Source organism: Megalops cyprinoides, chromosome 2 (assembly GCF_013368585.1).
Source record: "Megalops cyprinoides isolate fMegCyp1 chromosome 2, fMegCyp1.pri, whole genome shotgun sequence".
Classification (NCBI taxonomy): Eukaryota; Metazoa; Chordata; class Actinopteri; order Elopiformes; family Megalopidae; genus Megalops; species Megalops cyprinoides.
In genome coordinates this window covers 8,555,511-8,579,423 of record NC_050584.1, presented here as the reverse complement: position 1 = coordinate 8,579,423, position 23,913 = coordinate 8,555,511, and the positions used below count along the sequence as shown (strand labels likewise).

General features: G+C 36.6%; 1 protein-coding gene across 1 annotated transcript in view; it reads right to left on the bottom strand.

The window, feature by feature from the left end:
- vipr1b (vasoactive intestinal peptide receptor 1b) overlaps positions 1 to 23,913 on the bottom strand; it is a 51,815-nt gene that overhangs the window by 16,016 nt on the left and 11,886 nt on the right. The window contains exons 2-5 of the mRNA XM_036553979.1: positions 21,984 to 22,094; positions 5,362 to 5,462; positions 4,185 to 4,282; positions 1,487 to 1,619 (exon numbers count right to left, since the gene is read on the bottom strand). Of these exons, the coding sequence (XP_036409872.1) occupies positions 1,487 to 1,619; positions 4,185 to 4,282; positions 5,362 to 5,462; positions 21,984 to 22,094 (443 nt within the window). The remainder of the gene's footprint in view (positions 1 to 1,486; positions 1,620 to 4,184; positions 4,283 to 5,361; positions 5,463 to 21,983; positions 22,095 to 23,913) is intronic.

The window sequence follows — 23,913 nt, the reverse complement described above, 5'->3', positions numbered from 1 at the left end:
TTACAATACATTTACTTCCAATTAATTGCTTGCAGTACTTAGCACTTACAGAACTTACCACACAGTTTAGTGCCGAGCACTGTGTACCATATTTAGCAAACAACAGCACTCCAGATCTCTCTAGCTATACAAATTAATTAGCTATGATTTCTCAGGAGTCAAGTGCTTAATAACAAGCAAAGCAATGTCCTTGAACAACACAACACACAACAAAAGAGCATTTGTAAATCAAAAAGCAAGAAATAAAACAACAAGGTTTAATGACTTGTAATTTCGTAGGCTGCCCAATGTACATGGAGAGACCAGTGTTAGAATAATAGTGCAGAAATTGAACTGTGATGTCATACTTGCAAAATACAGAGTCCTCTCATTCTATTCTATTTATTCATTTTGTCCCCATCCTTTCCAGCTTAGGTAAACCACTAACCATGTTTTATTGGAGCCATGTGGCAAAAAGGACAAGATGAAAGTATGACAAAAATCAGCTTTATGATGTTTGTATTTCATTTTTTGATAATTGCAATGTAATACAATTTATTTTTCAATCACAGGTCCGAACACATCGTAACTGTGAGGAAAGTTTTCATTTAATTTTTAGACTGCAACTCTTCTGTTGGGGGTTTTGTAGATTTGGTCTTTCCCCTGCCCGGTCCTCTGACACTCACTTATAAACATTTAGATAAGAATCCCAAAGAAAATAACATTTTTACACAGACAAATGCCTGGCAAGCTAAATATTTACATCTGGTTACATGGAATAGAACAGCAGAAATAAACAGCATGACATGTACAGTTTATATGAGCTGTAACATGACAGGTGATTGTCCTACCTACATACATTTGGTATGTTTATAACACCCCATTCACTTCTATTTTAGAGGGAATTTACTTGGTGGATTTTTAAAGGGTAACGTAATGAGATTAATATTAATAAACCTGCATTCTACGATCATCCCTACAGTAACTGCAGGGAAAGGAACAGCCCTCTCTTGTGTGGAGGTTACTATTTTTATGCAAGTTAGTAAAGGTTCAAAAATAGAGATAAATTAATTTTAAGACAAAAAAGGTAATTAGCTTGTAGTGTCCATGAACGGGATTACGGAAATTAGGTTTTTGAAGTGTAAGGTTTATTTATTCCAATGATCTATTTATTCCGATGACTGGTTGTTTTGCAATTATGTTTGAATGAATTTCTCTGATAATGCTTCATTTTAGTTGAACACTGCATGCTTGACAGAATATTGCTTGCACGTTTTGCTGTAACACAAACAGGGACACGGTGGCCTCAAAAACGTGTAACCCACCAAGTGAAAATACCTAAACGACACCCCCTAGATAACCTTCAATATTGCTGTCAACGGACAATGGCAGAACATCGTCAAAAGATGATTAAATATTTGAAATGTGTCTCCCAGCATGAGAGGGAGTTTGTGCGCGAAGCGTTCTTCCCTGTAGAGCTTAACCCCGTGTAATGACAGTGACTTACTGAGCTGGAGGAACAGTTGTCCGACTCCCCAACGTCATACAGAACCACGTCTTTAATGAACACAGCAATGGCTTTCAGGATGAAGGACACGAAGAGGTGCATGTGGATGTAATTCCTTGTGCAATGCAGCTTCCTGGGGAGAGGAATCAGAGCACACGTACTCGCAACTGACATCCATATACCTGAGCTATTCAGAAATCATCCATTTGCTTTTGCTTACATTTGCATTTGATTAGCTTTTGTTCATATTTTTCGTTTAGTTTCATCCCATATAAAAAAAGAAAAAAAATAAATAAATTGCATTGCAGCATTTCTCTTGGTACATAGGTTATTAGAAGATACTGAGCATGCTGCATATAACTCGCTACCATTTCTAGTTGCAATGTAAAAATTTCCCTCATAGACCCATAAGGTTTAAGACAGCCAGGGCCCATAAGTTAGCCAAGTTACCCTGATGGCTCTATATTGGGCAACGCATAAACAATCCATGCCTCTGTGCATCCAGTGACAGCACCCAGAAGAGTCCTGTTTCCAGGTGAGAAACAAGCTACTCTCCTAGAATACACAGAACAAAAGCATCATTGTCTTTTTTTTTTTTCGCTGGACCAACTCTTGCAAAACATCGGTCCTATGCTTATATAAACACTGAACTGCGGCTGTCCTCCGGCTAAATGGAGAGCAAAATGTTTTTGAGGCCAGGAAAGGGAGCCACTTACCCTATGACTAATCGACAAAGCTGTTCTGTAATGTCACTCTATTTGTTTAGCGTTATTGCATGTTTAATCATTACAAAGCGAAGGAAAAACCTTGTCCCTGTCCTTGGTAATGCCAGGTGCAAGAAGAAATTTGCATGCAGGTTAGAACCAGCATCATAGTGGAAGTCAAAGTCAAATGAAACCAGCACTGAAAAAGTTTCATTTTTGACAGATAACTCATTTGCATTACACTTGGCTTACTTTAAATCTCATTGTCCTCCATTTCATCATATCAGATTGTGGTAACTACCATATGCAGGATGTAATAAATATGGAGCTGAAATTCAGCTGAACACCCCAGAAGAAAGGAAGAACAGATACTGCTGCAATAATTTAGCCATCTCTGCTCAATTTCTATTTGCACACACTTTGAAACCTTTCACATCACTATTGTTCTCTTACACATTTGCTTATATATTCCTGTATTCCCATCACTTCTCTAAATCTATTTGAACATGTACAAGAAGGTGGAGCTGTATTTTTGAATATGTGTGGGTTTTGCATTATTGTCCTTGTAGGTCTCACACATCCAAAGAGTATCCATGGTGGAGATGATTAAAAGGAACTCAGCACTTAAAAAGGTTTAGCTCCGGTGACTACGATTTCACTGGCATCACCCTCTCTCATAAATATGATTTGTGCCCCCCCCCAAATAAACTCAAAATTGCTTTCCTGCTGCCATCCATTTTAAGAAAAGGCACCCTCTACTTATATAGTATTAGATCCAACGCATCTCTATCCTAGACCAGCACCCAGTGGACAGTATTCCCACTCAGGAGGGAACCAGAATGGACCTATGGAAAGTGTCAAATTCAATCAGCCCAAACTACAAGATCACTGGCAGTTTGAGATCTCTTAATGAGCACGCAGAGGAATGCTTAATTTTTAATTTTTCATTTTCCTCACATATTTTTTGCATCCCCTTCTACACTGCCATTTTAATAGAATTGCTGCAAGGTAGGGATCGGGCCTTTTTGATTGCTTATATGATCAGGACAATGCTGCTTATCATGGGGTGTGAAAAATTCTGATGCATTTTTTATGAGTACAGTATCTCGGAAGTTACAAGTCTGGAAGCACTCAGCCTTGATGTTAGCATGTCATTCTGCTTGTGAAGCCTGCAATCAATTACCTAGGTGTCAAGAGAAAGGTACGATGCAACCTTTTCAAATCAATCCCTGAGCATCCCTCATTATCTTACTGGTTTTAATCTACCCCCTTCTCATAGAAATCCAATATCAGAACGATACCACTGCATTGGTAGATCTTGGACAGTCTTCCCTTGAGGCAACCTTTTGCATATACATTCAGAAGCCCTTACATGTAAACGTGCAATCTCACTCTCATCTGCACAATTATGCAAACAGATTTCTCAATGTTGTTTTGCGGGATTGTAGCTGGGACTAATTTAAAACTATTAATTATTCATAAATCACATACCTGGTTCAACTGACAGTCCAACTTGAACCAAAACATAACTCCCCCACTGGATTTATATGCTCTTGGCAGGAGGGTAAAAATGTTAATATGATCTAGTTCAAAATCTGTATTGCTCACTTAAAAACGGAACAGGGTCCAAAGACAAGAAAGCAAGCCACTCACCACTCACCACCATCTCTTGTGCCAGTATCACTGCAAGTTTTAGTTTTCAACTTTACACTTCTCAACATTCCCAATGTTCAGAGCAATGAAGACAGTCACAACAAATTGAAAATAGCTCCTTTGTTCTTCAAAACACCTCTCTGCCATACATGCATGCATGGTGTTACAAAAGATTGACTAAAGACAATTTCTTAACAAAAACACTCATACTTCAGAAGTTACGTCATTTAGTTGTTTTGTTTTTCTGTTACAGGCTCCTAAAGTAAACCCTCACTCTCACTCATTTCCTTAAAATGAAAATTATAATGTCCAACATTTGCATATACCTGATGAAGCCTTACCTAAAGATGCACAATATTATAATGGCTGTGGTGAGGGAGATCAGAGAGACGCTGTGACCAATGGTATATCCAATCTTCACGGTCCAAAAGAACTGACCCTGAGAGAAAACCAATGGCAAAGAAGTAACACTAAATGAAGACTTGTTATTTCAACTTGAGGCCTGGCTAAATGTATATGTAGTCAAATATTCACCTTAAATAATGTACGTGGCTAGCTTGGATGGAAAAAAAGTCTTTCATTTATTACAACTAAACTATCCAAATGATCCTGTTTTAAAGAAGCTTATTGATCCATGTACAGGAATTTATGTTATGTCTCTTTAGTCTTAAACTTAGCGTTTTGTCATACACTGGAGAATAATGCTTGTAACAACACTCTGTACTTTAATCAGTATACTCCGTATTAGTTGTACCTGTGCCATTGACCAACGGCAAGCTAAGGTTAGAAGTTCATGAATCAAAGAGGTGTCACGCAAATAAGGGACTCTAACATCAAATTCCTTTTAAGTCCCTCACTCACAAACTCCCATTGGAGTCAACTACTTGGCATACTAATTAGCTACCCTCTGTGACTTTTGGATGAGAGAACACACTGGGAAAGCTTTTACCACCTTGTAAAAGAAATTTACTGTTCACTGAGTTTCACTGTGTTACTTTGTAAGATTACCCTTCTTTTGTGAACATGCAAAGCTTTTAAAACACACTTCTATTTTAATCTTTTACTGGTCTCCCTCAGTGTTGTAAGACTTATAGGCCTAAAAATAACACAAAGATAACTTTTAAGTTTGTGCAGTATATTTAAAACAATCATGAATGATTCAACAATACACAATTTAAATGCTGACATACCAGTAACTTTTAGAAACTCTTTCATTGCTATGCAATAAATACTGTTTTTCAGTACATTAACAATAAAATGTTAATTCCCCTGACACGATATTTAAATTTTTTTTTCTGAGCAAATTTTCAAAGAAAGCAACATAAGGCTCTTTGTAATGCCTCTTTTGACTAGTCCTGAGTTTAAGATGTTCAACTTCAAACTTCGACTCCTTAATCAATGCAGTGAGGAGTAAACATACATGAGTTTGTCTTCAGAAAGTATGCAATATTTTAATAAAAAAACTATATGTCACAGGAGATGTTGTAACAATTAAACATAAACAACTAGCATACTTACATCATCACCAGTGCTATTGAGATTATACCCACAATTCACTACGATGGTGATGGGTGACATCTCTGTCCAGCCATCGGCAGTGCAGTTCTTTGAAAGATTACCTGGAGAATAAAGACTTCTTTATTACTACTTTTCTATGTGATCTGCTGTACACCACGCCAAAATAATATCTTAAATTTTTTTTTTAAATCACAACCACAATTCTAGTAATTCCATTAATTGTTCTGAGATTACCGCAGAACAATAAACATGTTCATTTTAGGTAACACATTATAGTGTAGTTTTAACGTGATGCAAAAACATCAGTTTTTATAGCGTTATTTGCCATTGGGTGCAAAATAATAAAAACTCATAGGAGAATCAAATCATAGAGTACAGTCATTGACTCACTGGGAATAACACATAACTAGTGGCATAAATGAAACATACAAATTATGCACGTTATCACAATATACAGATAGGCCTCAAACAGCTTATTCAGTGCACTGAGAATCTATCGTGAATCTACTGAATCTGTTGTGAATGTACTGAATCTACTGTAGAATCTATTGTGCCGACAGGGATGAACAGAACACTAGTTGACTTGAATAGGAATTAATACATAATTTAAAAGTTTGTAAACTTTCATGTGCATGCAGAGTTGGATGTCATGTGGTGTGTGGTCAGAGCCCTGGCTGGCCCTCTGATGTGCCATTGTGCTAGTCCAGTAAATATCCATCCCATATGAATGGGTTACAGAATGTAAAAGAAAGGGGCATCTGCCGCATGATTTTATGATGAATGCGATTAATCTCAGACATTACAAAGTGGGGGCCTGTACAGGGAAGTGCTATCTCTGGGAGGTGGCTGGAGGAGGAAGGCCAGGTCTATAATTAAAATGAAAACTTCACACTGTTACCACTACCTCATGCCGAGCTAATCCACGTCCTTTCCTGTGTCTCATCTCCGTGCTTCTTATCTGAATAATCTGGCTCTGTTGAGTCTCATTTGATGAACAACCAAGACAGAGGGGCCCTTCGGGCGAGGTGAGTAATCGTGGGTGAGCTTTCCAGACTGAGGCACCCCGGGCTGGCATGAAAAGCTAAACTGAGGTTATCTGTAAGTGAAGACATTGTCCGATCAAAGGCAGACAAGTGTTCACAGATAACACCCAACCTTGTGACTGGATGAGTCCTGGCTCACTGAGTCCTGACAATTTTAAAGAGTGATGGACAGACCAAAAAGCAAAGAGTAGCTACATAACAAGAGGCAGATAACCTCTGATCACTGATCCACTCCTGTACCATGTGTTCAAGTTAAAGTTAAAGTTAAAGAATGAAGGACATGATGTTTAAAGACAGCTCCATATAAGAACATAAAAGACATACAAACACATTGAGATTATAATGGTATAGATTATAGTGTTGTGCATAGATATCAGACAACACAACACATTCTGCTTAGCTTTGCTTTCATACAAAGATAATATGAGCTCTTGTAAGTGTTTTAAAATGGCGTTTTGAACTGGACCCTTAAACACCAATATGTCCCAAAAATTCATAAAATCACAATACCTTTTCAGATAAATCAGTTTTACACAAAGGGGAGGTAAATGAAACTTCACCTAACAATTACATTTTTACATTAGCGTAATTTTGGGGATTCACACCATATTCACATAAATATTTGAAAATCAGTTCCACAGTGGACTGTACTTGCACATCTGTTTGTGACTAATTCAGAAATCCTTTCAAACAGTTACCGGGGGTTTTATTGTATTTTATTATTTTACCATTAAGACAACATGGCTTTTAAACAAATACAAATAAGATGATGATTGCTAAAGAGCTAGTACACATGTTGTGGTTTTTTGAAATTACTAGTGAATGTAATGTGAGTTAACCTGATGCACAAATAAATGGGATACTGCAGACCCGGAGAGGCCACAGCTGAAACACCACACAAGTTTTGAAACTGGGGAGTCATACTGTATAGTAACACATCAGGACTTAGAAAGGCTCTTACCACAGTTTAAAGAAGAATTCAAAAGCAATCACTATAGTCAGAATCCTCACAGAACAGCCATTATCTTTTTCTAGGAAAAGGAATTTAAAGAAGCTAACTAGCAAATTTCAAATTCTTCTAAAAATACTACACAGCAATCAAAAGTCTCAATCCCCAGAATGAATTTTGCCATCTCAAGCTTATCTCATTGAAATGAATAAACTTCCAGTTCATGCCGAGAATCAGAGGCAAGAAGCAACACATTTGACTATTTGACAGTTGGCAGTTTAGCGTTGGTACACTTTCTGTGTGAGTTTTTGGCTTAGTGATCCCCTTTTTTGTATTTTATCCTTACTCCATAGCTCTACTGTTATTTTTTGTTGCAGTTTGAAAGGAAACAATAACAGCTTACAGAAAGCAGATTTTTAGTGTTTTATGTTTTAGGTTTTAGGTATTTTTCCTCTTTTTTTTCAGTGACATTATGTTGAAGCTGAATTTTGCTCTTTTTCATTTAATTTTGTTACTGTCCTTTGCTGCTCAAGAAACCCTACTGTGAACATGAATTGGATACAATCCCCCCCACAGCTCTTAAATGTACTTGAGAAAACAGTCATGTCATCATCATTCATGGGCCTCAGCATATCCCACAATTTCATGATTTTGGGCATTAAGATAAGGAATGATTTCAGTGTGCCCATGTCAAATTTCTCTGAGAATCATGGCGAACTCAGAGGGGCAATTAAAAGAGCTACACTGGAGGTAAAATTGTAGTACTTGTACCTGCCTTAATTCAGCTGATTCTATCTCTGTGCTATGCAATAAAAGAAAGATTTTGTTATAAAAAAAAAAAACTAGACCACTCATGAACCAACTGAAAAATGACAAATACATATGGGAGAACTCAGAAGTCATTCTAGCTTGTGCCTGCATTGTGCAGAAAGAGACCGTTCATGGAATGGTTTAATGATTACATGGCACTGAGAGGTAATATATGGGTCATAGAGGAGAAATATGGAGAAAAAAAAAAAATTTCACTAAAAGATTTATATTTTCCTGTGAAACACCTCTTTGAGAACCTGTTTCCCGACTTCTGAAATCTGAAAAAAAGTGAATTAAGTGAACATTTCTGACATGACAATAAACAAATGATCTCATTTAACAGGATCCAAAGTCTTTATTGAGCCTATACTGATTTTACTGATGCGTGCAGGTTAAGACGACTATAGCCAGGTGCTGGTGACAGCTCATGCAACTTAAATTAGACTGTGCAGCAACCTTACATTATAAGTATCTAAAATGTACTATGCATTAATCCAACTGCACATTGTTCTTAGTGCAAATTCACTTGCAATTCAGTTGCAGTTGCTAAGAGGCATGGAACAGCACAAGTAATCTATGACCTGCTGAGGTTGGTGGTAGGGACAGATGATTTTGGTTCAATCAAGAGCCCCATGGAAACAGGATATACTAATTCCACTACTATGTTCCCTTGCTGCATTGACAAAACCAGAGGGGATTAAGATGACATCACAATTTTAAATAAAAGCTGTTAAAATACTGCACCACAATTCACTGGGCAATAGCAATGCAAAGGTTGCTGAGATATTTTGAGTACCTAAGTAAGGATTTTGAAATTGGGTCTCCATATTATTGGTTATTCATCACTATAATGTTGGCTCCTGTACATATTATCCAATCCAGGTTGACAAGCCTGGAGTTATCATTCGTATTTAACATTATTCAGATCATGCCAGACCGACCAATACCAGAGCCTGGGCAGAGGAGGCATTCTTAATTGAACAGTACAGATGAGCATGTGGGCCCTTTGCAGTATTGTGCTCAGATTGAAATTAACCTTTCTGCTGCAGCATGCTGTGTTCAGTGTTACTCAGCCCTTAATGACTGGTACAATTTATTCTGTTTTTTACTCATGCATGAACTTTAGAGTGAGGGGTTACAGATGAACCACATGCTAAGTGAATAATTTCACTGCTGGTTCTAATCAAGTATTTAGTAAAAAAAAAAAAAAAATTAACTGGTTTTCGTGTATTGAACATTAACTGGCATTTGCAGCATTTCTGAAAAAGTATTGGCCTTCCAAACCTCAAAATGTATCCGTGTATCCCGTTTATTATTATTGTTATTATTACTATTCTATATTTATATATTTATTTACTTCAGGGATGAACATAGTCCAACAGTGTGGAACAGTATGTTTTGTACCTAGGATAGAACTTTTCAGAAAGAAATACACATGACCCATTCTCATCAAGAATAACCCCTATTCATAACACAGCCATAGTGGCCCTGCAGGTTGTAGTGCACAGAGTACTTTTGATGTATCCCTGATGTAGTGGTTCGTGCTCTTTTAAGAGGCCCAAGGAGAAGGTCTCCTGCTTTTTGGGAATCCTTAAAAATTGTCTGTAATCACAAATGCTTATATAAGCATGATGTTTAGACTAACACTTGTAGCCAGGCTGGCAGATCACAAAGATTCCATTCAAGGTTACAATATTTATTGTTGGTATTTTGTATATATGCCCATGTCCATCAGAAATGCACAGGTAACCTCGTGGAGAGGCACCCTTGGCTTCCCCATAACTGGACACTAAAAAAGGTCATTTCTTATGCTAAATGAAGTCTGATAACTTCAATTGTACACACAGCAGAGACATGTTTCAAAGCTTTACCCAGACACCTGACCATGTCTCTACAATGTCTGTACAATTGAAGCAGGGCCACTATGGCTGTGTTTTGGATAGGGGTTACTCTTGATGATAAAGGGTCATATGTATTTCTTCAACAAAGGTGTGTATTGTCTCTCACAGAGTTCAATTAATGAACAAATTAAAGTTAGAAAACCTATGATAATTTCTTGTAAAAAATATTTTAGTTCATGAGCTAGGAAGTGTTTACATCTGATGCCTAAAAACCTGGTATACATATTTATAGATCACTAAACAATGGTCTCAGCAAACCCATTTAACATCAGGATTATGCAAGTGCAGTATCCCTCTGACACATTTGTGGCCTATGGTGGCTTTTCAGCTTTTTTTAAAGAATTGGCTTACATACAAATTCTTGGGTGAAACAAAGGACATTCACAGATATTTCAAAATGTATATACTGTATGTTTCAGAATATATTAAATGAAACTCAATATACATGGCTATTTAGGCAGAGACTCATGAAAGCTGGAATGTTATACTGAGAGGTCATGTGTTGCTTTTGAGGTACTACCACCAAGGAGCAATGTGGCAATAATTGTATTTTTCAATACTTGAACACTGAATTTGCTTCAAACTTTTCAGAATCTAATTTGTACTAGACTTGCATGATGTTCATTGTTTTTGTTTTTTCTTTTCTTTTGTTCTTTCCAGAACACAGAAAAAGTGAAATAAAGGAGAGCCTTACGCATATGTTTCTGATAAAACAAAAAGCAGCCCAGTTACTTGGAGTGAAACCCAACCACACATTTCAACATAAGTCATTTTCAGAAAAGGCTGCATTTCTCTTTAGTGAGAGTAAGTTTGGAATTGGACAGCAGCACCTGTCTGATAAAATCTGATATGCAAGATCCAAGTGGCTATGTTACCTGATCCATTAAGTGCAATGCTACACCAGTGAAATTTATTAAACACAATAATGACATTTTTATTCATTTCAAAATAGTTTGAGAAAAGAATGTCTTCATGGCCTGGTTGGTACTTAGACAAGGAGTTAAACTGAAGAACAAATTCAAAAAATACTACCACAGGTTGAATGACTGGATAACACTCTGGCGTCTTGACCTTGTCTGGTGACAATGTCTCCTTCATTAAATGTTAACTACCCGACTGCTGCTGATGTTTTGTAAGATGAATATGCTATAAATACACACAAACCCACCCTGTCAATGTAAGTCAATCAATGAATGAATGCTAATGAATCATTGTTCTTAAAGTTAAAAATTTACTCTGATTAAAAGAGAGTTAATGTTTTTCTGACAGCAGCCACTTTACAATGCCCAATTTTCAATGTAATTCACAGCAACAACTTCAGTGAATTGGACTAAAATCAATTCCTAGATCCAGAAGGTATCAAAGCTGACAATTTAATGAAGTATGCCTTAAAAACCAGCACAGTCAGAACAGAAGCTGTCTGTTGTAACTTTAAAGAATTTGTTGGGGGAAGAGAGGGGACCAATATTTATGCTGTATGGAAATATACAATAAAGCCCAGCATCCAAACAAAGGTTCAAATGCAAAGGTTACATAGGGTCTATTCACTAAATGCTTTGACACTTTCATTGACCACTTGGCAAATAAACAACAAAAAGACATTATCTAATCAATGGAGTTAATTACAGGCTGGTTTCCTCTTTTACAGCTATGTTTAATGACCAGATTAGATCTTTATGCTGTGCTTTTCTAAAAATACAGAGTGTAAGGTGGATTTACAAAATTTCCAGAAATGTTTGAATTTGACATACTATATCAACAATTTTTCAAAAGTGGTCTGTGGGAAGCTTGTCGCCTGACTGTATTTTCCTCGGTCATCAGAAGAGATCTACCATCCAGTCAGACAAATCAATATCATATAGCATTATATAGCAATGCCTACATAAAATGTCTTTCATTTTTATGAAGAAAAGGTTTAAAAGGGTTGAACATTTTGACATTAGACAAGAATGGTTCAATTGACATGACAGTATGTGAAGCAAAATGCTTAGAGCTTACATTCTACATAGAATAGACTTTTATATGGACTTTTAACCAATAGAGGGAAGACATAACATGGGCATGCAAATCCCATTTACTCTGGCAGAGGTGAACTGCGGCTGTGTGCCTACTGGCTCCCAGTGTTTTGTTCTGTGGCCATTGTAGTTACCGTCATGCAGCACTGCATGCCAGCTCTAGGGTTTGAGGTGGCTTTCACTGTGATAAAAGCCATTTATGGAGCCTGAGGGTGTAATGCACAGCAGCTCCTGTTAAAAGTCTGCCTTAGCGGCAATATGTTCTAAGCGGGCATTTTCTCATTCAAAAAAAGATTATTTTTCAGATGAAACTGAGGTTTAAATTAAGACTACAACTGGGCACTGTTGCAACCCCAGCAACCTATCCTGTCACACAAAAAAATTTCCATAAATATTTTTCTGTAGAGGTTGTCTATTTATAACAAAAATTACATTACCTTACATTATTATAAACAGTGTATATCAGTTCTTGTTTGAGCTTAAAGCATCATAATTTGAGATTTATAAATTCTGTTACATCAAATTCTGTGAAGTCAACCATATTTCAAAATTTCATTCAGACAGGCAGACCATTGATGACTGAAATAGCTTCATAGCATAAACATATACCAATTCAGTGACCATGGAAAATAAACAAGAAATAATGTCTTCTGAATCTTTTTTGAAATACTTGTCTACATCCACTTTTGACAATTTTCTGTGCTCCACTAATTCACTCATATTGATTTTTTTTTCTCAACTCTTCTAATGTGTTCCATATTGGCACACAACCCACACAAGCTATTTGTCCTCACAGTAAATTCTTTGGACTGCATTTGCTGTCATACGCCACAGAGAGTGGAATATCACCTTAATCCCTCCCATTTAACTCCCATTTAGCATAATCTTTTCTTTCAAAGTAATAGCATAATCATTCAAAGTATATATTCCAAAATACACTTTCTAAAGCCAATATAATCAAGGATTAGTTACACAAAGCCATTTACCATTAGCTCTTACTATGGATTTTAATTTTGTCTTTACAAATTAAAAAAAAGTATATACAGTAGGTGTATATGTCCGAGTCTTAGTTAACTGAGATTTTTTGACAAGCTTTCACTTCACCGTGATTGAAGCATGCAGTTTAAACATGCCCACGCAAAAGGTCAGCTCCAACATTCAGGCTCATGTGATTTCCATATTTATTTACCAGATGGCAGAGGAATTTATAAAAAACTGAATCTGGAAAAGGAATCCTGACCAAAGACAGCCATGGATATTATTTCATCTTTTTTCTTAATCTTATTTCCTCTGTTGAAGGTCAGGAGGAAAATATATGAGGGGTAAAGAATGAAGGGAGGAAAGCCTCTGAAAGGCATTGTTCCTCACTGTCAATATCTGATGTCAGCCATTTCGCTGAAGCCCTATGCAGTGTAGGAGAGGACTGAGGACATTCACAACATATCAACATGTGTGAACATTTGAAACCAGGGGTGATCAGACTCAGTGCCTTAAGGGCAGTAAGGGCTACAGATTTTCTTCACAACCTATTACCATAATTGTTTTCTGTTGTGTCTCTTTGTTTTCTAAGAACAGGCAATGCTCATCTCAAATATGCCCTCAATTTTATATGTGAACAAGGTATTTTGGATTTTAAAAAAATCCATGAAAATCTATGGAAAATTATACCTATATATTTCAATAATGCCGCTACTTGATGCAACATATTTTATATAATACATATCAAATACATACAAGCTGTAACTGTTGTCCTGTTCAGGGTGAAACAAAATTATGGCTGAATAAAAATGAAAACTGAATAATGTAAAAATGTCTTACAATGCAGGAAACATGAACTGTAAAGCCATTCAAATACAATGATAATATGATGATATAATATACTATTATAATATTATATAATAATATAATTATGCTGTACAGGATGAAATTCAGGATCCTAAAGCACCCTTGGCCAAAAGTGTTCTAAAGCATAACAACACAATTGTTTCTGTCATGCATGATGACACTGTTGTTCAGTGATTCAAAGAAATATGGGGGTAAAAATCATATGCCTCATAAATCAAAGTAAAAGGTTTCCAGACTGGACTATGTGACATGACAGGTGGGTAGGTAGAGTAGAATAGGATCAAACAGTTGGGCGTGGCTCCCTTACATTCCTCAAAACAGCACACAAAGCCTTGAGAATTCAGCTATACAATAGAGACTTACACACTCTGTTGCCCTAAACAACATCCTTTTAAGGTGGATTTTATTTCAGAAAACACAAGAGTCATCATTATTCACATCCTCGTAATCACTATTTTTCAAACCATCTTCTTGCTTGGATCTCGTTGACAAGATTTTTCTTGCATTGTTTTATGTGGTTATGGTACTTTTGAGTGGGTTTTTTTAACCCCCAACCCTAGCAGAATTGTTCTAGGTCTTTCAGATATATTGTTTTTTATTTGTGCAATGCGTTTCTGAAGTTGAATACTTTGGATTGTTGTCATGTTTTTCATTTTCAGCCAATTTCGAGATTCTTGGGAACCAGATTTGGTCAAAATGTGTTGCAGTTCATGACTCCCTGTATCTTAACAAGGACAACAAGACCTCTAGATGCAAAATAAACGCCTTAGCATATTTCACAGAGAACATTTTTTATTTAACATTCACCTTGTTCCACCAAAAAAGCCAACAAGCATTTCATTCATATACGGTCTTAAGGGAGCTCTCTGACACTTAACAAATTATAATAAATTCTACTGATGAATCTCTTTTGTGTGTCAGCACAATGTTGGGGTAGACTTGTTTTGTCAGATTTTATTTTAAGCATTGCTTAAAGATGAATAAATGGGACCCTCATGTCATTTCTTTTTTTGTGATATATTTGCTCAGCAAATATACAGTTAGGGGACAGAAAAGATATACAAGAAGCAGAACAGAGGAATCAGAAATCACCTCTTGTATTGGGACAAGTATGGAAGACAAACCTTGGATCAACTGTCAAACAATTACACATCTGCTCACTTCACAGATCATTAAACAGAGGGAACGCAGCTCAACTTAATGACTTATCCCGCCATTTCAGGTCAGCCCTTGTATATTAACACCAGGGGTTAATGAATTTTAGTGGTTAGAACGATCATATGCATATGAATGTCAATAGTGTTGCAGACAAGAATTCTGGCAATATACCATATTCTGTCATTAAGAGTGTTTAATAATCTGAGGCTGCCATATTCCGTAGAGATCTGTATAAATAGTGAAACTAAACTAGCAGTACATGGATGCAGTCTTCATATAGTTGTGTAACTGTATAATTCTGCAGTATAAGCACATTAATAATTGTTTCATTTGTATAATGTATGTTTTAGTTGGTAAAAAGTTAGTGAATATAGCAAAAGGGAAATGTATAAATTAAATACATTGTTATATGTCTGTGTCTGCTCAAGTTTTAAATGGGTTCTGTTTAAATGAAAAGAAGGTATTCTATTGAATGTTCTGGAAATAGGTTTAAGTTATTGTGTCTGCTAAACGCAGTGGACTAAGTGACACTGTCAGCACAGAAAGCTCTGGAATCAAACCTCTATTCCGCCATCCCTAAATTATTTGCCCATCCCACAGTTTCTCTCTGGCAATCATGGTACTCACACAAAGTATATAGCTGAATCAATGCAGTGTGATTATCAAACAGTTCATTTGAACCTGTGATATCACCTAGATCTGTTTATTTTTCTAACCTATCAAACTTGTTTTATGGAACATATGCCATACAAAATGAACTGACCACTGCATACAACAGGCAAATATATAAATTAATTGAGAGCTGTCCCTGTAACACACAATGGGCCCTTGATTTCACAATCCCTATAACATACAATGGGCCCTACAGTTCAATGGTTCAGTCCATCTTCAAATTTATCCACATGAAATTGTTGCAGCGGCAGTACCCTCAGCAGTACGATCACTTTTCTGCCACTTCTGCTCACTAACCAAAGCCAGTCGATTCACCAATTGTTACAGAATTTTTTCTGGGCAACAGGAGAAGTTCAATTTCACAATTTCACATTTCTTTACAGTTTGGACAACGCCTACACAAGACTACAAGAGACCACCTGCACATTCCATAAAAGGTTGACAATAGCTATGCAAATAATTTCAAAAGCAAAGGGACAATATATACTATATTCCATTTTACATCACACAACTGTATCTATTATTCTGTGTCCCCCTTGCCTTGCTCTGACTGTCTACCGCAGAGGAACACGGGATCTGGACAAGAATGTGAGCATGATGATTACTACAAATGAATACATGTCGAGACTTTGTCTTTTAACGATATATTTCAGTGTAACAGCCCATGTAAAAGGCCCAGCAAAAAAAACCGTGTGTCACAACAGCCCAATTACATATGTGGCAACCATCTATGCAATTTCTGAGGGCAGGAGAAAAGATAAGCCCCTGCAGCTACGCTCATCCTCTGCTGAATATGTTTTGAATACGGGATTGCCGAAGGAATGCTTTCATCAACCAGCAAAACAACAGGACAGCAGTGCTGGCAAAGGATTCCACTGCTGTTTGTCAAGACACTGGCTGCAGAAACGAGTTAATCACCCCTGCGTGTTGTTGTTACTGAACATTCTTCCCTGCACAGCCCCTTATGCCAAGCTATGGCACGCAGCTCACTGATTCCTGTGCTATTTCTGTCGAACAAATGTAGCATGAGAATACACTTGGTGGGTGAAAGGATAGTTCTTCCAGTGTTGACTGAGGCCAGGGTGTTTTTTTACAGGCCCACCATCTCGGCAGTCAAAACAGAGTGATATCCAGTTTTACGTGGGAGAAAAGGTTCATCACAGCCGTTTGTGAAGTCTACGATCTGCTGACAGCTTCTTTCTTGGAACCCAAAGAACAAAGTAGAACATGAGAACATTTCAAAAAGTATTCAGGAGAGGTAACGGCTAATTACTGAATATCATGAAAGCCTCAACAGCATATTAGTACAAAATTCTAGCAACTACATACGGCAGTTTCTTTCTAAAAGGAACATGGGACTGGCATGATAGTGCACTTCGTGACGTGTGGTGTGAAAAAACAGCCATTTGCTGTGTAAGAGTGTATTAGAGGATCACAATGGTCTTACTTCAGTGCTCCTGCACAAGTACAGAAGTTGTTGCAGTAAGCATAACTGGTGTTCTGCATCGAGGCAAAAAAAGCACTACATACCAACAGCTGAGACTATAATATTTAATAATATCACTATTTGCACCCAAGGGGGGTTGTATCTATGCATCCTGATTATGCTGGGCATTATATTATGAGACTTTTCAAGTCAGCAAAGCAACCATATGCCATCATGTAGAAGGAAAACAAGTATATTAGATATTATTAGATATTAGATATTATTTTAAGTCTTAAAAGAACACCTGATTTTTTGTCAGGCCATATATATTTAGGAATATTTCTTATAACTCTATTTCTGGCCAATAGGGAAAGAGGTGGACTGATGTCAAAATCTTACATTTTGTAGAGATTCCAGATAACAGGTTGTGAAGAAAATCGGAAGCCCTTACAGCCTTTAAGGCACCGAGTCTGATCACCCCTGGTTTCAAATGTTCACACATGTTGATATGTTGTGAATGTCTTCAGTCCTCTCCTACACTGCATAGGGCTTCAGCGAAATGGCTGACATCAGACATTGACAGTGAGGAACAATGATGGATCAATGATATCACTGATGGAAGCATGAGTATGATTTAAACAATGAAAAATAACTGAAGTTGTGGCTACTAAGCCCAGTGCATTAGGACCATGGTAACACCAAGCTTCAACCTCAGGCAATATGGTGATAAAGTAGGACCTGCACATTACCATATAAATGTTCCTCAGTTTCAAATACTCAGCACCAGGAATGCTTATCAAGTACATGTTTGGAATTTCTGAAAACACCCTGTTTAAAGGAAAATGTCATACTCAGCCAACATTCAGCAATTAATCACTCCTCCTAATATCCCTCTCTACTTTAAAGTGATAAATGAAGAGTTTTCACTTGTCATAAACAGTTCCAAGGTAAAAAGTTCAAATATTTAATATATGTAGGGAGGTCACACAAGTGGCTAACCTTTTGATAATTTATGTCACTCTTGTTCTCTGTGGTGCCTAATTCTTTTTCCTAACCTGTGAAAAATGAGAAGAATCTATCTATATATATCACACTAGAAATGAACCACTTTTAATATAACATTTCAAATCAGTGCAGAAAAGACTTAGGAGTCAAAGATAATTTGAGGAAATACAATTTTGTTTCTCGCAATTTTGTTTATTATGTCCAGAGATTGAGTTTGTCAATATCAGACAATTTATCAATATGCTCCATAAGACAATAATTTGTAGGAATGTGCATGTTTGAATTTAATATATATGTTAATGGACTGAGCCTGAATTCATGCCAATCATCTTTATATTAATTTACTGTAAATACGAGGAGCCCCTGTACCATCTCTTTACATTAATGCAACCTCTCTGCAGTAAACAGACAAGAAATGACACATGATGTTCTGTTGATGACTGACTTGCCCATGCAAAAATTCATGAGAGCTGGAAATAAAGGTTTCAAATGTAGCCTCATTGGCTGGCGCTCCCTTTAAATCATGGTTGGACAACATTCACAGTGTATGAAAAAGAAGCTACGAAAAGACATTAAAATGACCAAACGTGACATATTAATGCAGTATCAGTATTTTGGCACAGAGAAGACAGGCAAGAAAGACAGAATGTTGCCACACTCCTCTTCAGACTGGTGTGCACTGCCTGCTATATGTAGTAGGTCCCAATAGGTGAAATGGAGTGATCATTGGGGGCTTGTCACACCCTCAACTATCAAATGAATCTGCAAATGTGCCATCTTCACAGGCAGTTGGAGGAGATGCTAGGCAAAATCCCTAGACTCACTTGGCAGACATGATACATACATAGAAAACACATATGTTTTAGTCACACACAAACACAAATTTTTGTCACACCCCTGTAGTATATATATGTAAATCCTAAAAGGCTTGGATTACACTGACACTTCCTGTACTGTTTTATGCAGTTCTGGCACTTCTGTGGGGGGACTTTTGACCATTTCTCCAGGCAGAATTTCTGCCTGTCCATGTGTGTTGACTCAGGAGAGAGCAGATGGGAGACCTCAAGTAACAGTTATAACAGTCTCCAAAATTTTCAGCAGTTCACTGTAGTGGGTTCCCTACTCAAAGCAATGTCTTACTGTGTGTTGGAAAGTAACAGCATATATCTACTACTATACTTAAAGTATTATATTGTTATAATATTATGTTATAATATTATATTCTGCCAGTAGAGCTGAATGGGAATAGTGTAGTACAGCTGGCACAAGGGACCCCTGGGAAAGTGGTTTAGACCAGTGAATCATAGCATATACTATACAGAATCAAGAAAGTTAGAAATACTCTGTACATTTCAGAAACAATGATGGCGTTGTTAATTTCATCATAAAATACAGCCTTTGTACTAAAGGATACATGCAGCACTCCTGTCTGAGTCTCATATTATACAGACATCACCCTGTTTGAACAAGAGATAGATCCTGGTCATGATTAATATATAGAATTAATGAAGAAAGTGTTCATAAATCCCAAAACGTTTACGTAGATTCAATCTATAAATATTGTATGTTATTACAAATATGCTGATAACTTCCCACTTGCGTTCAGAAAAGGGCTCCTGGGTGGCTTCATTCCAGCAAAGTTATCACTAGCCAGGAAGGATGTTAAGCAATGGGTTTACATTATTATCATTATTATTATTATTATTATTATTATTATTAAGATTACTTGTTATGATATCATTCTGAGTCATTAAGGTAATGTTTCACACTCATTACATAACATGTTAAATTATATCATGATGCCCATTTAACTTCAGGAATTAATCCAGTTTATTGATTAAATAATAAAGATTCCCAAACATAAACATCTCAGGTTAACTGATACTGACTAAGAACTGAATCTGCAGGGATTTTCAAATGAGCCTTTCTCTAGACTTGACGTTTCCTTACTACATTCATCTTGAAGTAAATTAGGTACAATCTGGTTGAATCCACTGTAAGGAATTTAAATGATGGTCTTGTTTTAACAGACCTTGAGATAATTTATTGTAAAATGGATTCTTGCTGATAACATGTAACATACAGAGACAAACAGTATAAGTGCTAGACAAAAGAGGCCTGTTGAGGCAAGTTTAAGAACAGTGAAATTCCTCTATGATGTGATTTCTTAAAACAAACCGGCACTATTTATTGAGATTTTTGTTTTGTATAACTTTGTGTAATTTGTCCAATTATTTGTCATGAACCATAACCTCACTTGGTTACAAAAGACTCTGTACATCGAAAAAATACAAGCTGTGAAAAATTTGCACTATACAATGTATTTGAGTATTGGAGGTATTACATATCCAAGCCTACTGGAAATCCCCTTACACAAGACAGTGTAAACTCTTTCCTGCGCTCAGCAGGTGACGTGACAGTAAGAGAATAATCACCCATGAACAAGCCCTGTTTGCAGCTGTGGAAACAATGCCAACAGCACATAACCACTAAATCCAAGGTAAACTCAATCATTACAGAACGAATGCAGTTAGGCCTACGTTTAAACAAAATGACAACCCTACCCTGATGATGGATCATAACTAAAGTGTTCTGTTGGGATAAATAAAGATTCCAAACACAACATCAATAGCAACAACATGGGTTAGGAGTCCTGGCTATGGGCATAGTTTGATAAACAATTCATTTATTAGACTTATAATTTACAACATTCTTAGAACTTCGTAGAAGTTCTTTCTTTGACAAAATATTTTTTCTAAAAAAATCTTTTTTTTTTCACTTCACTGTTTTTTTTAATGTCACTTCACTGATACCACATGATTTATGATCATAGGATTTTTTTGAACACCACCCATTTCCTGGTAGTCCAACATATTTGTGTAGTGGGTGTTCCTGATCATGTACTCATTTTCTCTTTTCATGTGTAGATAATATATCAGATAGAGATTAAGCATAAAAACATTTCACATTTGTTATTAATACAAATTAAATGGAAAGTGATAAAAACAGCAAACACTTGTTATTTATTTTCCTAATCTTCTGTTTTCATGTTTTTTTTTAAATATCCAAAATGGAACATTCATAGCAGGAGTTTGCAGAGAACAATGAATGATCTTTGTGCAATTTAGATTAAACCAGATATGAAATCATAAATGAAATACCAGTTTAATGGCTTTTCTTGAAAGCTACCTACCGCACAAATGATGACAGCAAGGAAGCTGATGGTAAAAAGTTAATTGATGCAAGTTACAACTGTAAAAAACACTAAAAGCACTCTCAGTTAGGGGTATGTGTGGTTTTATATAAAGGTGTATTATTTTTCTTGTCACAGTCCTTCTCATAATAATGCAACATGCCTGCATTACAGGTCTATTTTTACAGCATGAGTAGGGATGATTATGCCTAAAGAATTGCTATGATATATATAGCCAGCTTGTTTTCAAAATATAATCAATTACTTTAATTATCATTGTGAGTACAGGGTTATGGGGGTTTGAGAAAATATTTTACATTTGTATTTGACTTGCTGGTTTTGTTTTCCCAACAAAAAAGACAATAAAATTAACACTGGAGCAACCAAAGCCTTCACATTGATGCCATGCATTTTTGATATTTAAATTACTCTGCTACTATGAAAGATAGTTCTGTTGCCTGTCTGTGTCTTTTCCTGACTGGCAGGAGAGCTATGTAAGGCAAACTGAATGAAAGTGATATTTTATTCATAATTGTTCATTGACAAGAATTGCTTAACTGATTACACTTTATGCAACTGCCAAAATATACTGAAGGTGTACTTACCCTTATGTTGATCATTGAAGTAGCTGAAGTAATTTGGACATGATATAGTCACCACCTCTCCAACCCTAGCTGAGGGCCAACAGGCAATTATATCCCACATTCCCCTGCAACCTGTCAAGAGAACACAAGCACGTTAGAACACTTGAACTGATTGAGAGTAAATGGTTTCATGCAGCATTATGAAATTGGTCCAAAAGTAGCAGCAATATAATCTGTTCTTTTGGCCTTAGTTTTTAAGAAACTCTAAACAAGAAATCTGTTTAATCCTCTGATTACTGTAAGTTAATAATTCTGATTTTCAAAAGCTACAGAATTTGTTTCTATGAAAAGCCCTGTGTTTAGTAGCTGAAACATGGTATTTCCTACAAACACGGTGTGGAGTCATAAACTCACTTAATAGTCAATTATCCCGTTGCAATATCTCAGTATTTTTAATTAGTAATTTAATTACCACAAATGAAGTGCAGACGATTGACAGAGATGTTTATGTCCATTGACACAATCACGTATCAGTGTGTTTAGGGTACAGACAATGTGAAAAAGAGGGCCAAATTGTTCACAGCAGGAGCAGTTGAAATAAATAAATAAATAAAAGATCCATGTGAATGTCACACATAATTTTGCAAAAGAAATCATTTTCTACATTTTTAAGTATGTTTACTCATGGTCCGTTGGTTTGTGGACACTTCATTCACTGATTGATGATACTGTCTGATACTGCCCACACATAAAAACACTTCTCTCCAACATTAACAGAAGTGGCAACAACAGAAAAGAAACTCCAGTTTTCTATATTTTGTGGTTACATTTAATAAATTTGTTGTATCTGTTCAATCAACAGTTTGTTGTGGATATAAGAATACCAGAGAGCTAAAGCGCATTAAGAACAATATTTAGTAAGTGAAGAGTTAAAATATAAGAATGATTTCATGTGGACAGCCTGAGGAAATGATATTAAGAGGACAAAGATCAGGAGATCTGTTAACACTATGGTCAGCAAGAATACAGTTGAGTGAGAGCCATTGGATAGCACTGATTGACAGAGTAATAGTCAAAGAACAGAGGAAGCAGAGAAATCAAGCAACAGAATTCGGGAGTGATACAGTTAGTAGAGAGAAGACAGCAAAAGTAAAGACAGCATTGTAATTCAAGAGAGAAACAGTTGAACCTTGGATAAGACCTTCGTAGAATACATTACTGGGAAGGGGTAAATAGGTCAGCAAAATGCAAGTTGAGTGAGAAATGAAGAGCCATTGGGAAACCTTTGATTGACAGAATAATTGAGGAAGAGTAGAGGAAGAAGAGACGCCAAGAAAGAGAATTCTGTATTGACACCAAATATAAGGAGAAGGGTCAGCAAAGACAGAATTACAGTAATTCAGGAAAGGAACAGACCAACCTTGAGCAAGACCTATGCAGGATACATTGCTGTGAAAGGAAAAAATCTGAATTGAACTAAGCAGAAAGAATGACAAGGAGGTGTCTAGGGTCATACCTAGGTTTTGAGCACAGGGGAAAGGGAAGACAGTGACAGACTCCAGAGAGACAAAAAGTTCAAGAAGTAGATGAAGGAGAAGGAAGACACAAGAGATAAGATTTGGCAAGGCTCAGTGTCATATGGTGGGAAGTCATCCAGGACATACCCAAAAGACATCTTTGGAAAATATGAGAATCAGAGGGGGAAAGACACAAATAACTGCACACCACCTGCAAGTCATAGGAGAAACCACGAGATAAGCAGCTGAGAGAACCCAGAAAGTAGACCTAGAGAGGGAACAGTTGCTGCTTCAAAACAGAGCCTTGAGATACTCCAACAAAGGGAAGTGTGCAGGGCGAAAACTTAATTTAATCGCATGAGAAAAATAAGATGAGTGAATCCAGCCGTGCCTCACCCCTCCAATGTGTGAAATTTGAGTGGAAGAAGCAGAAC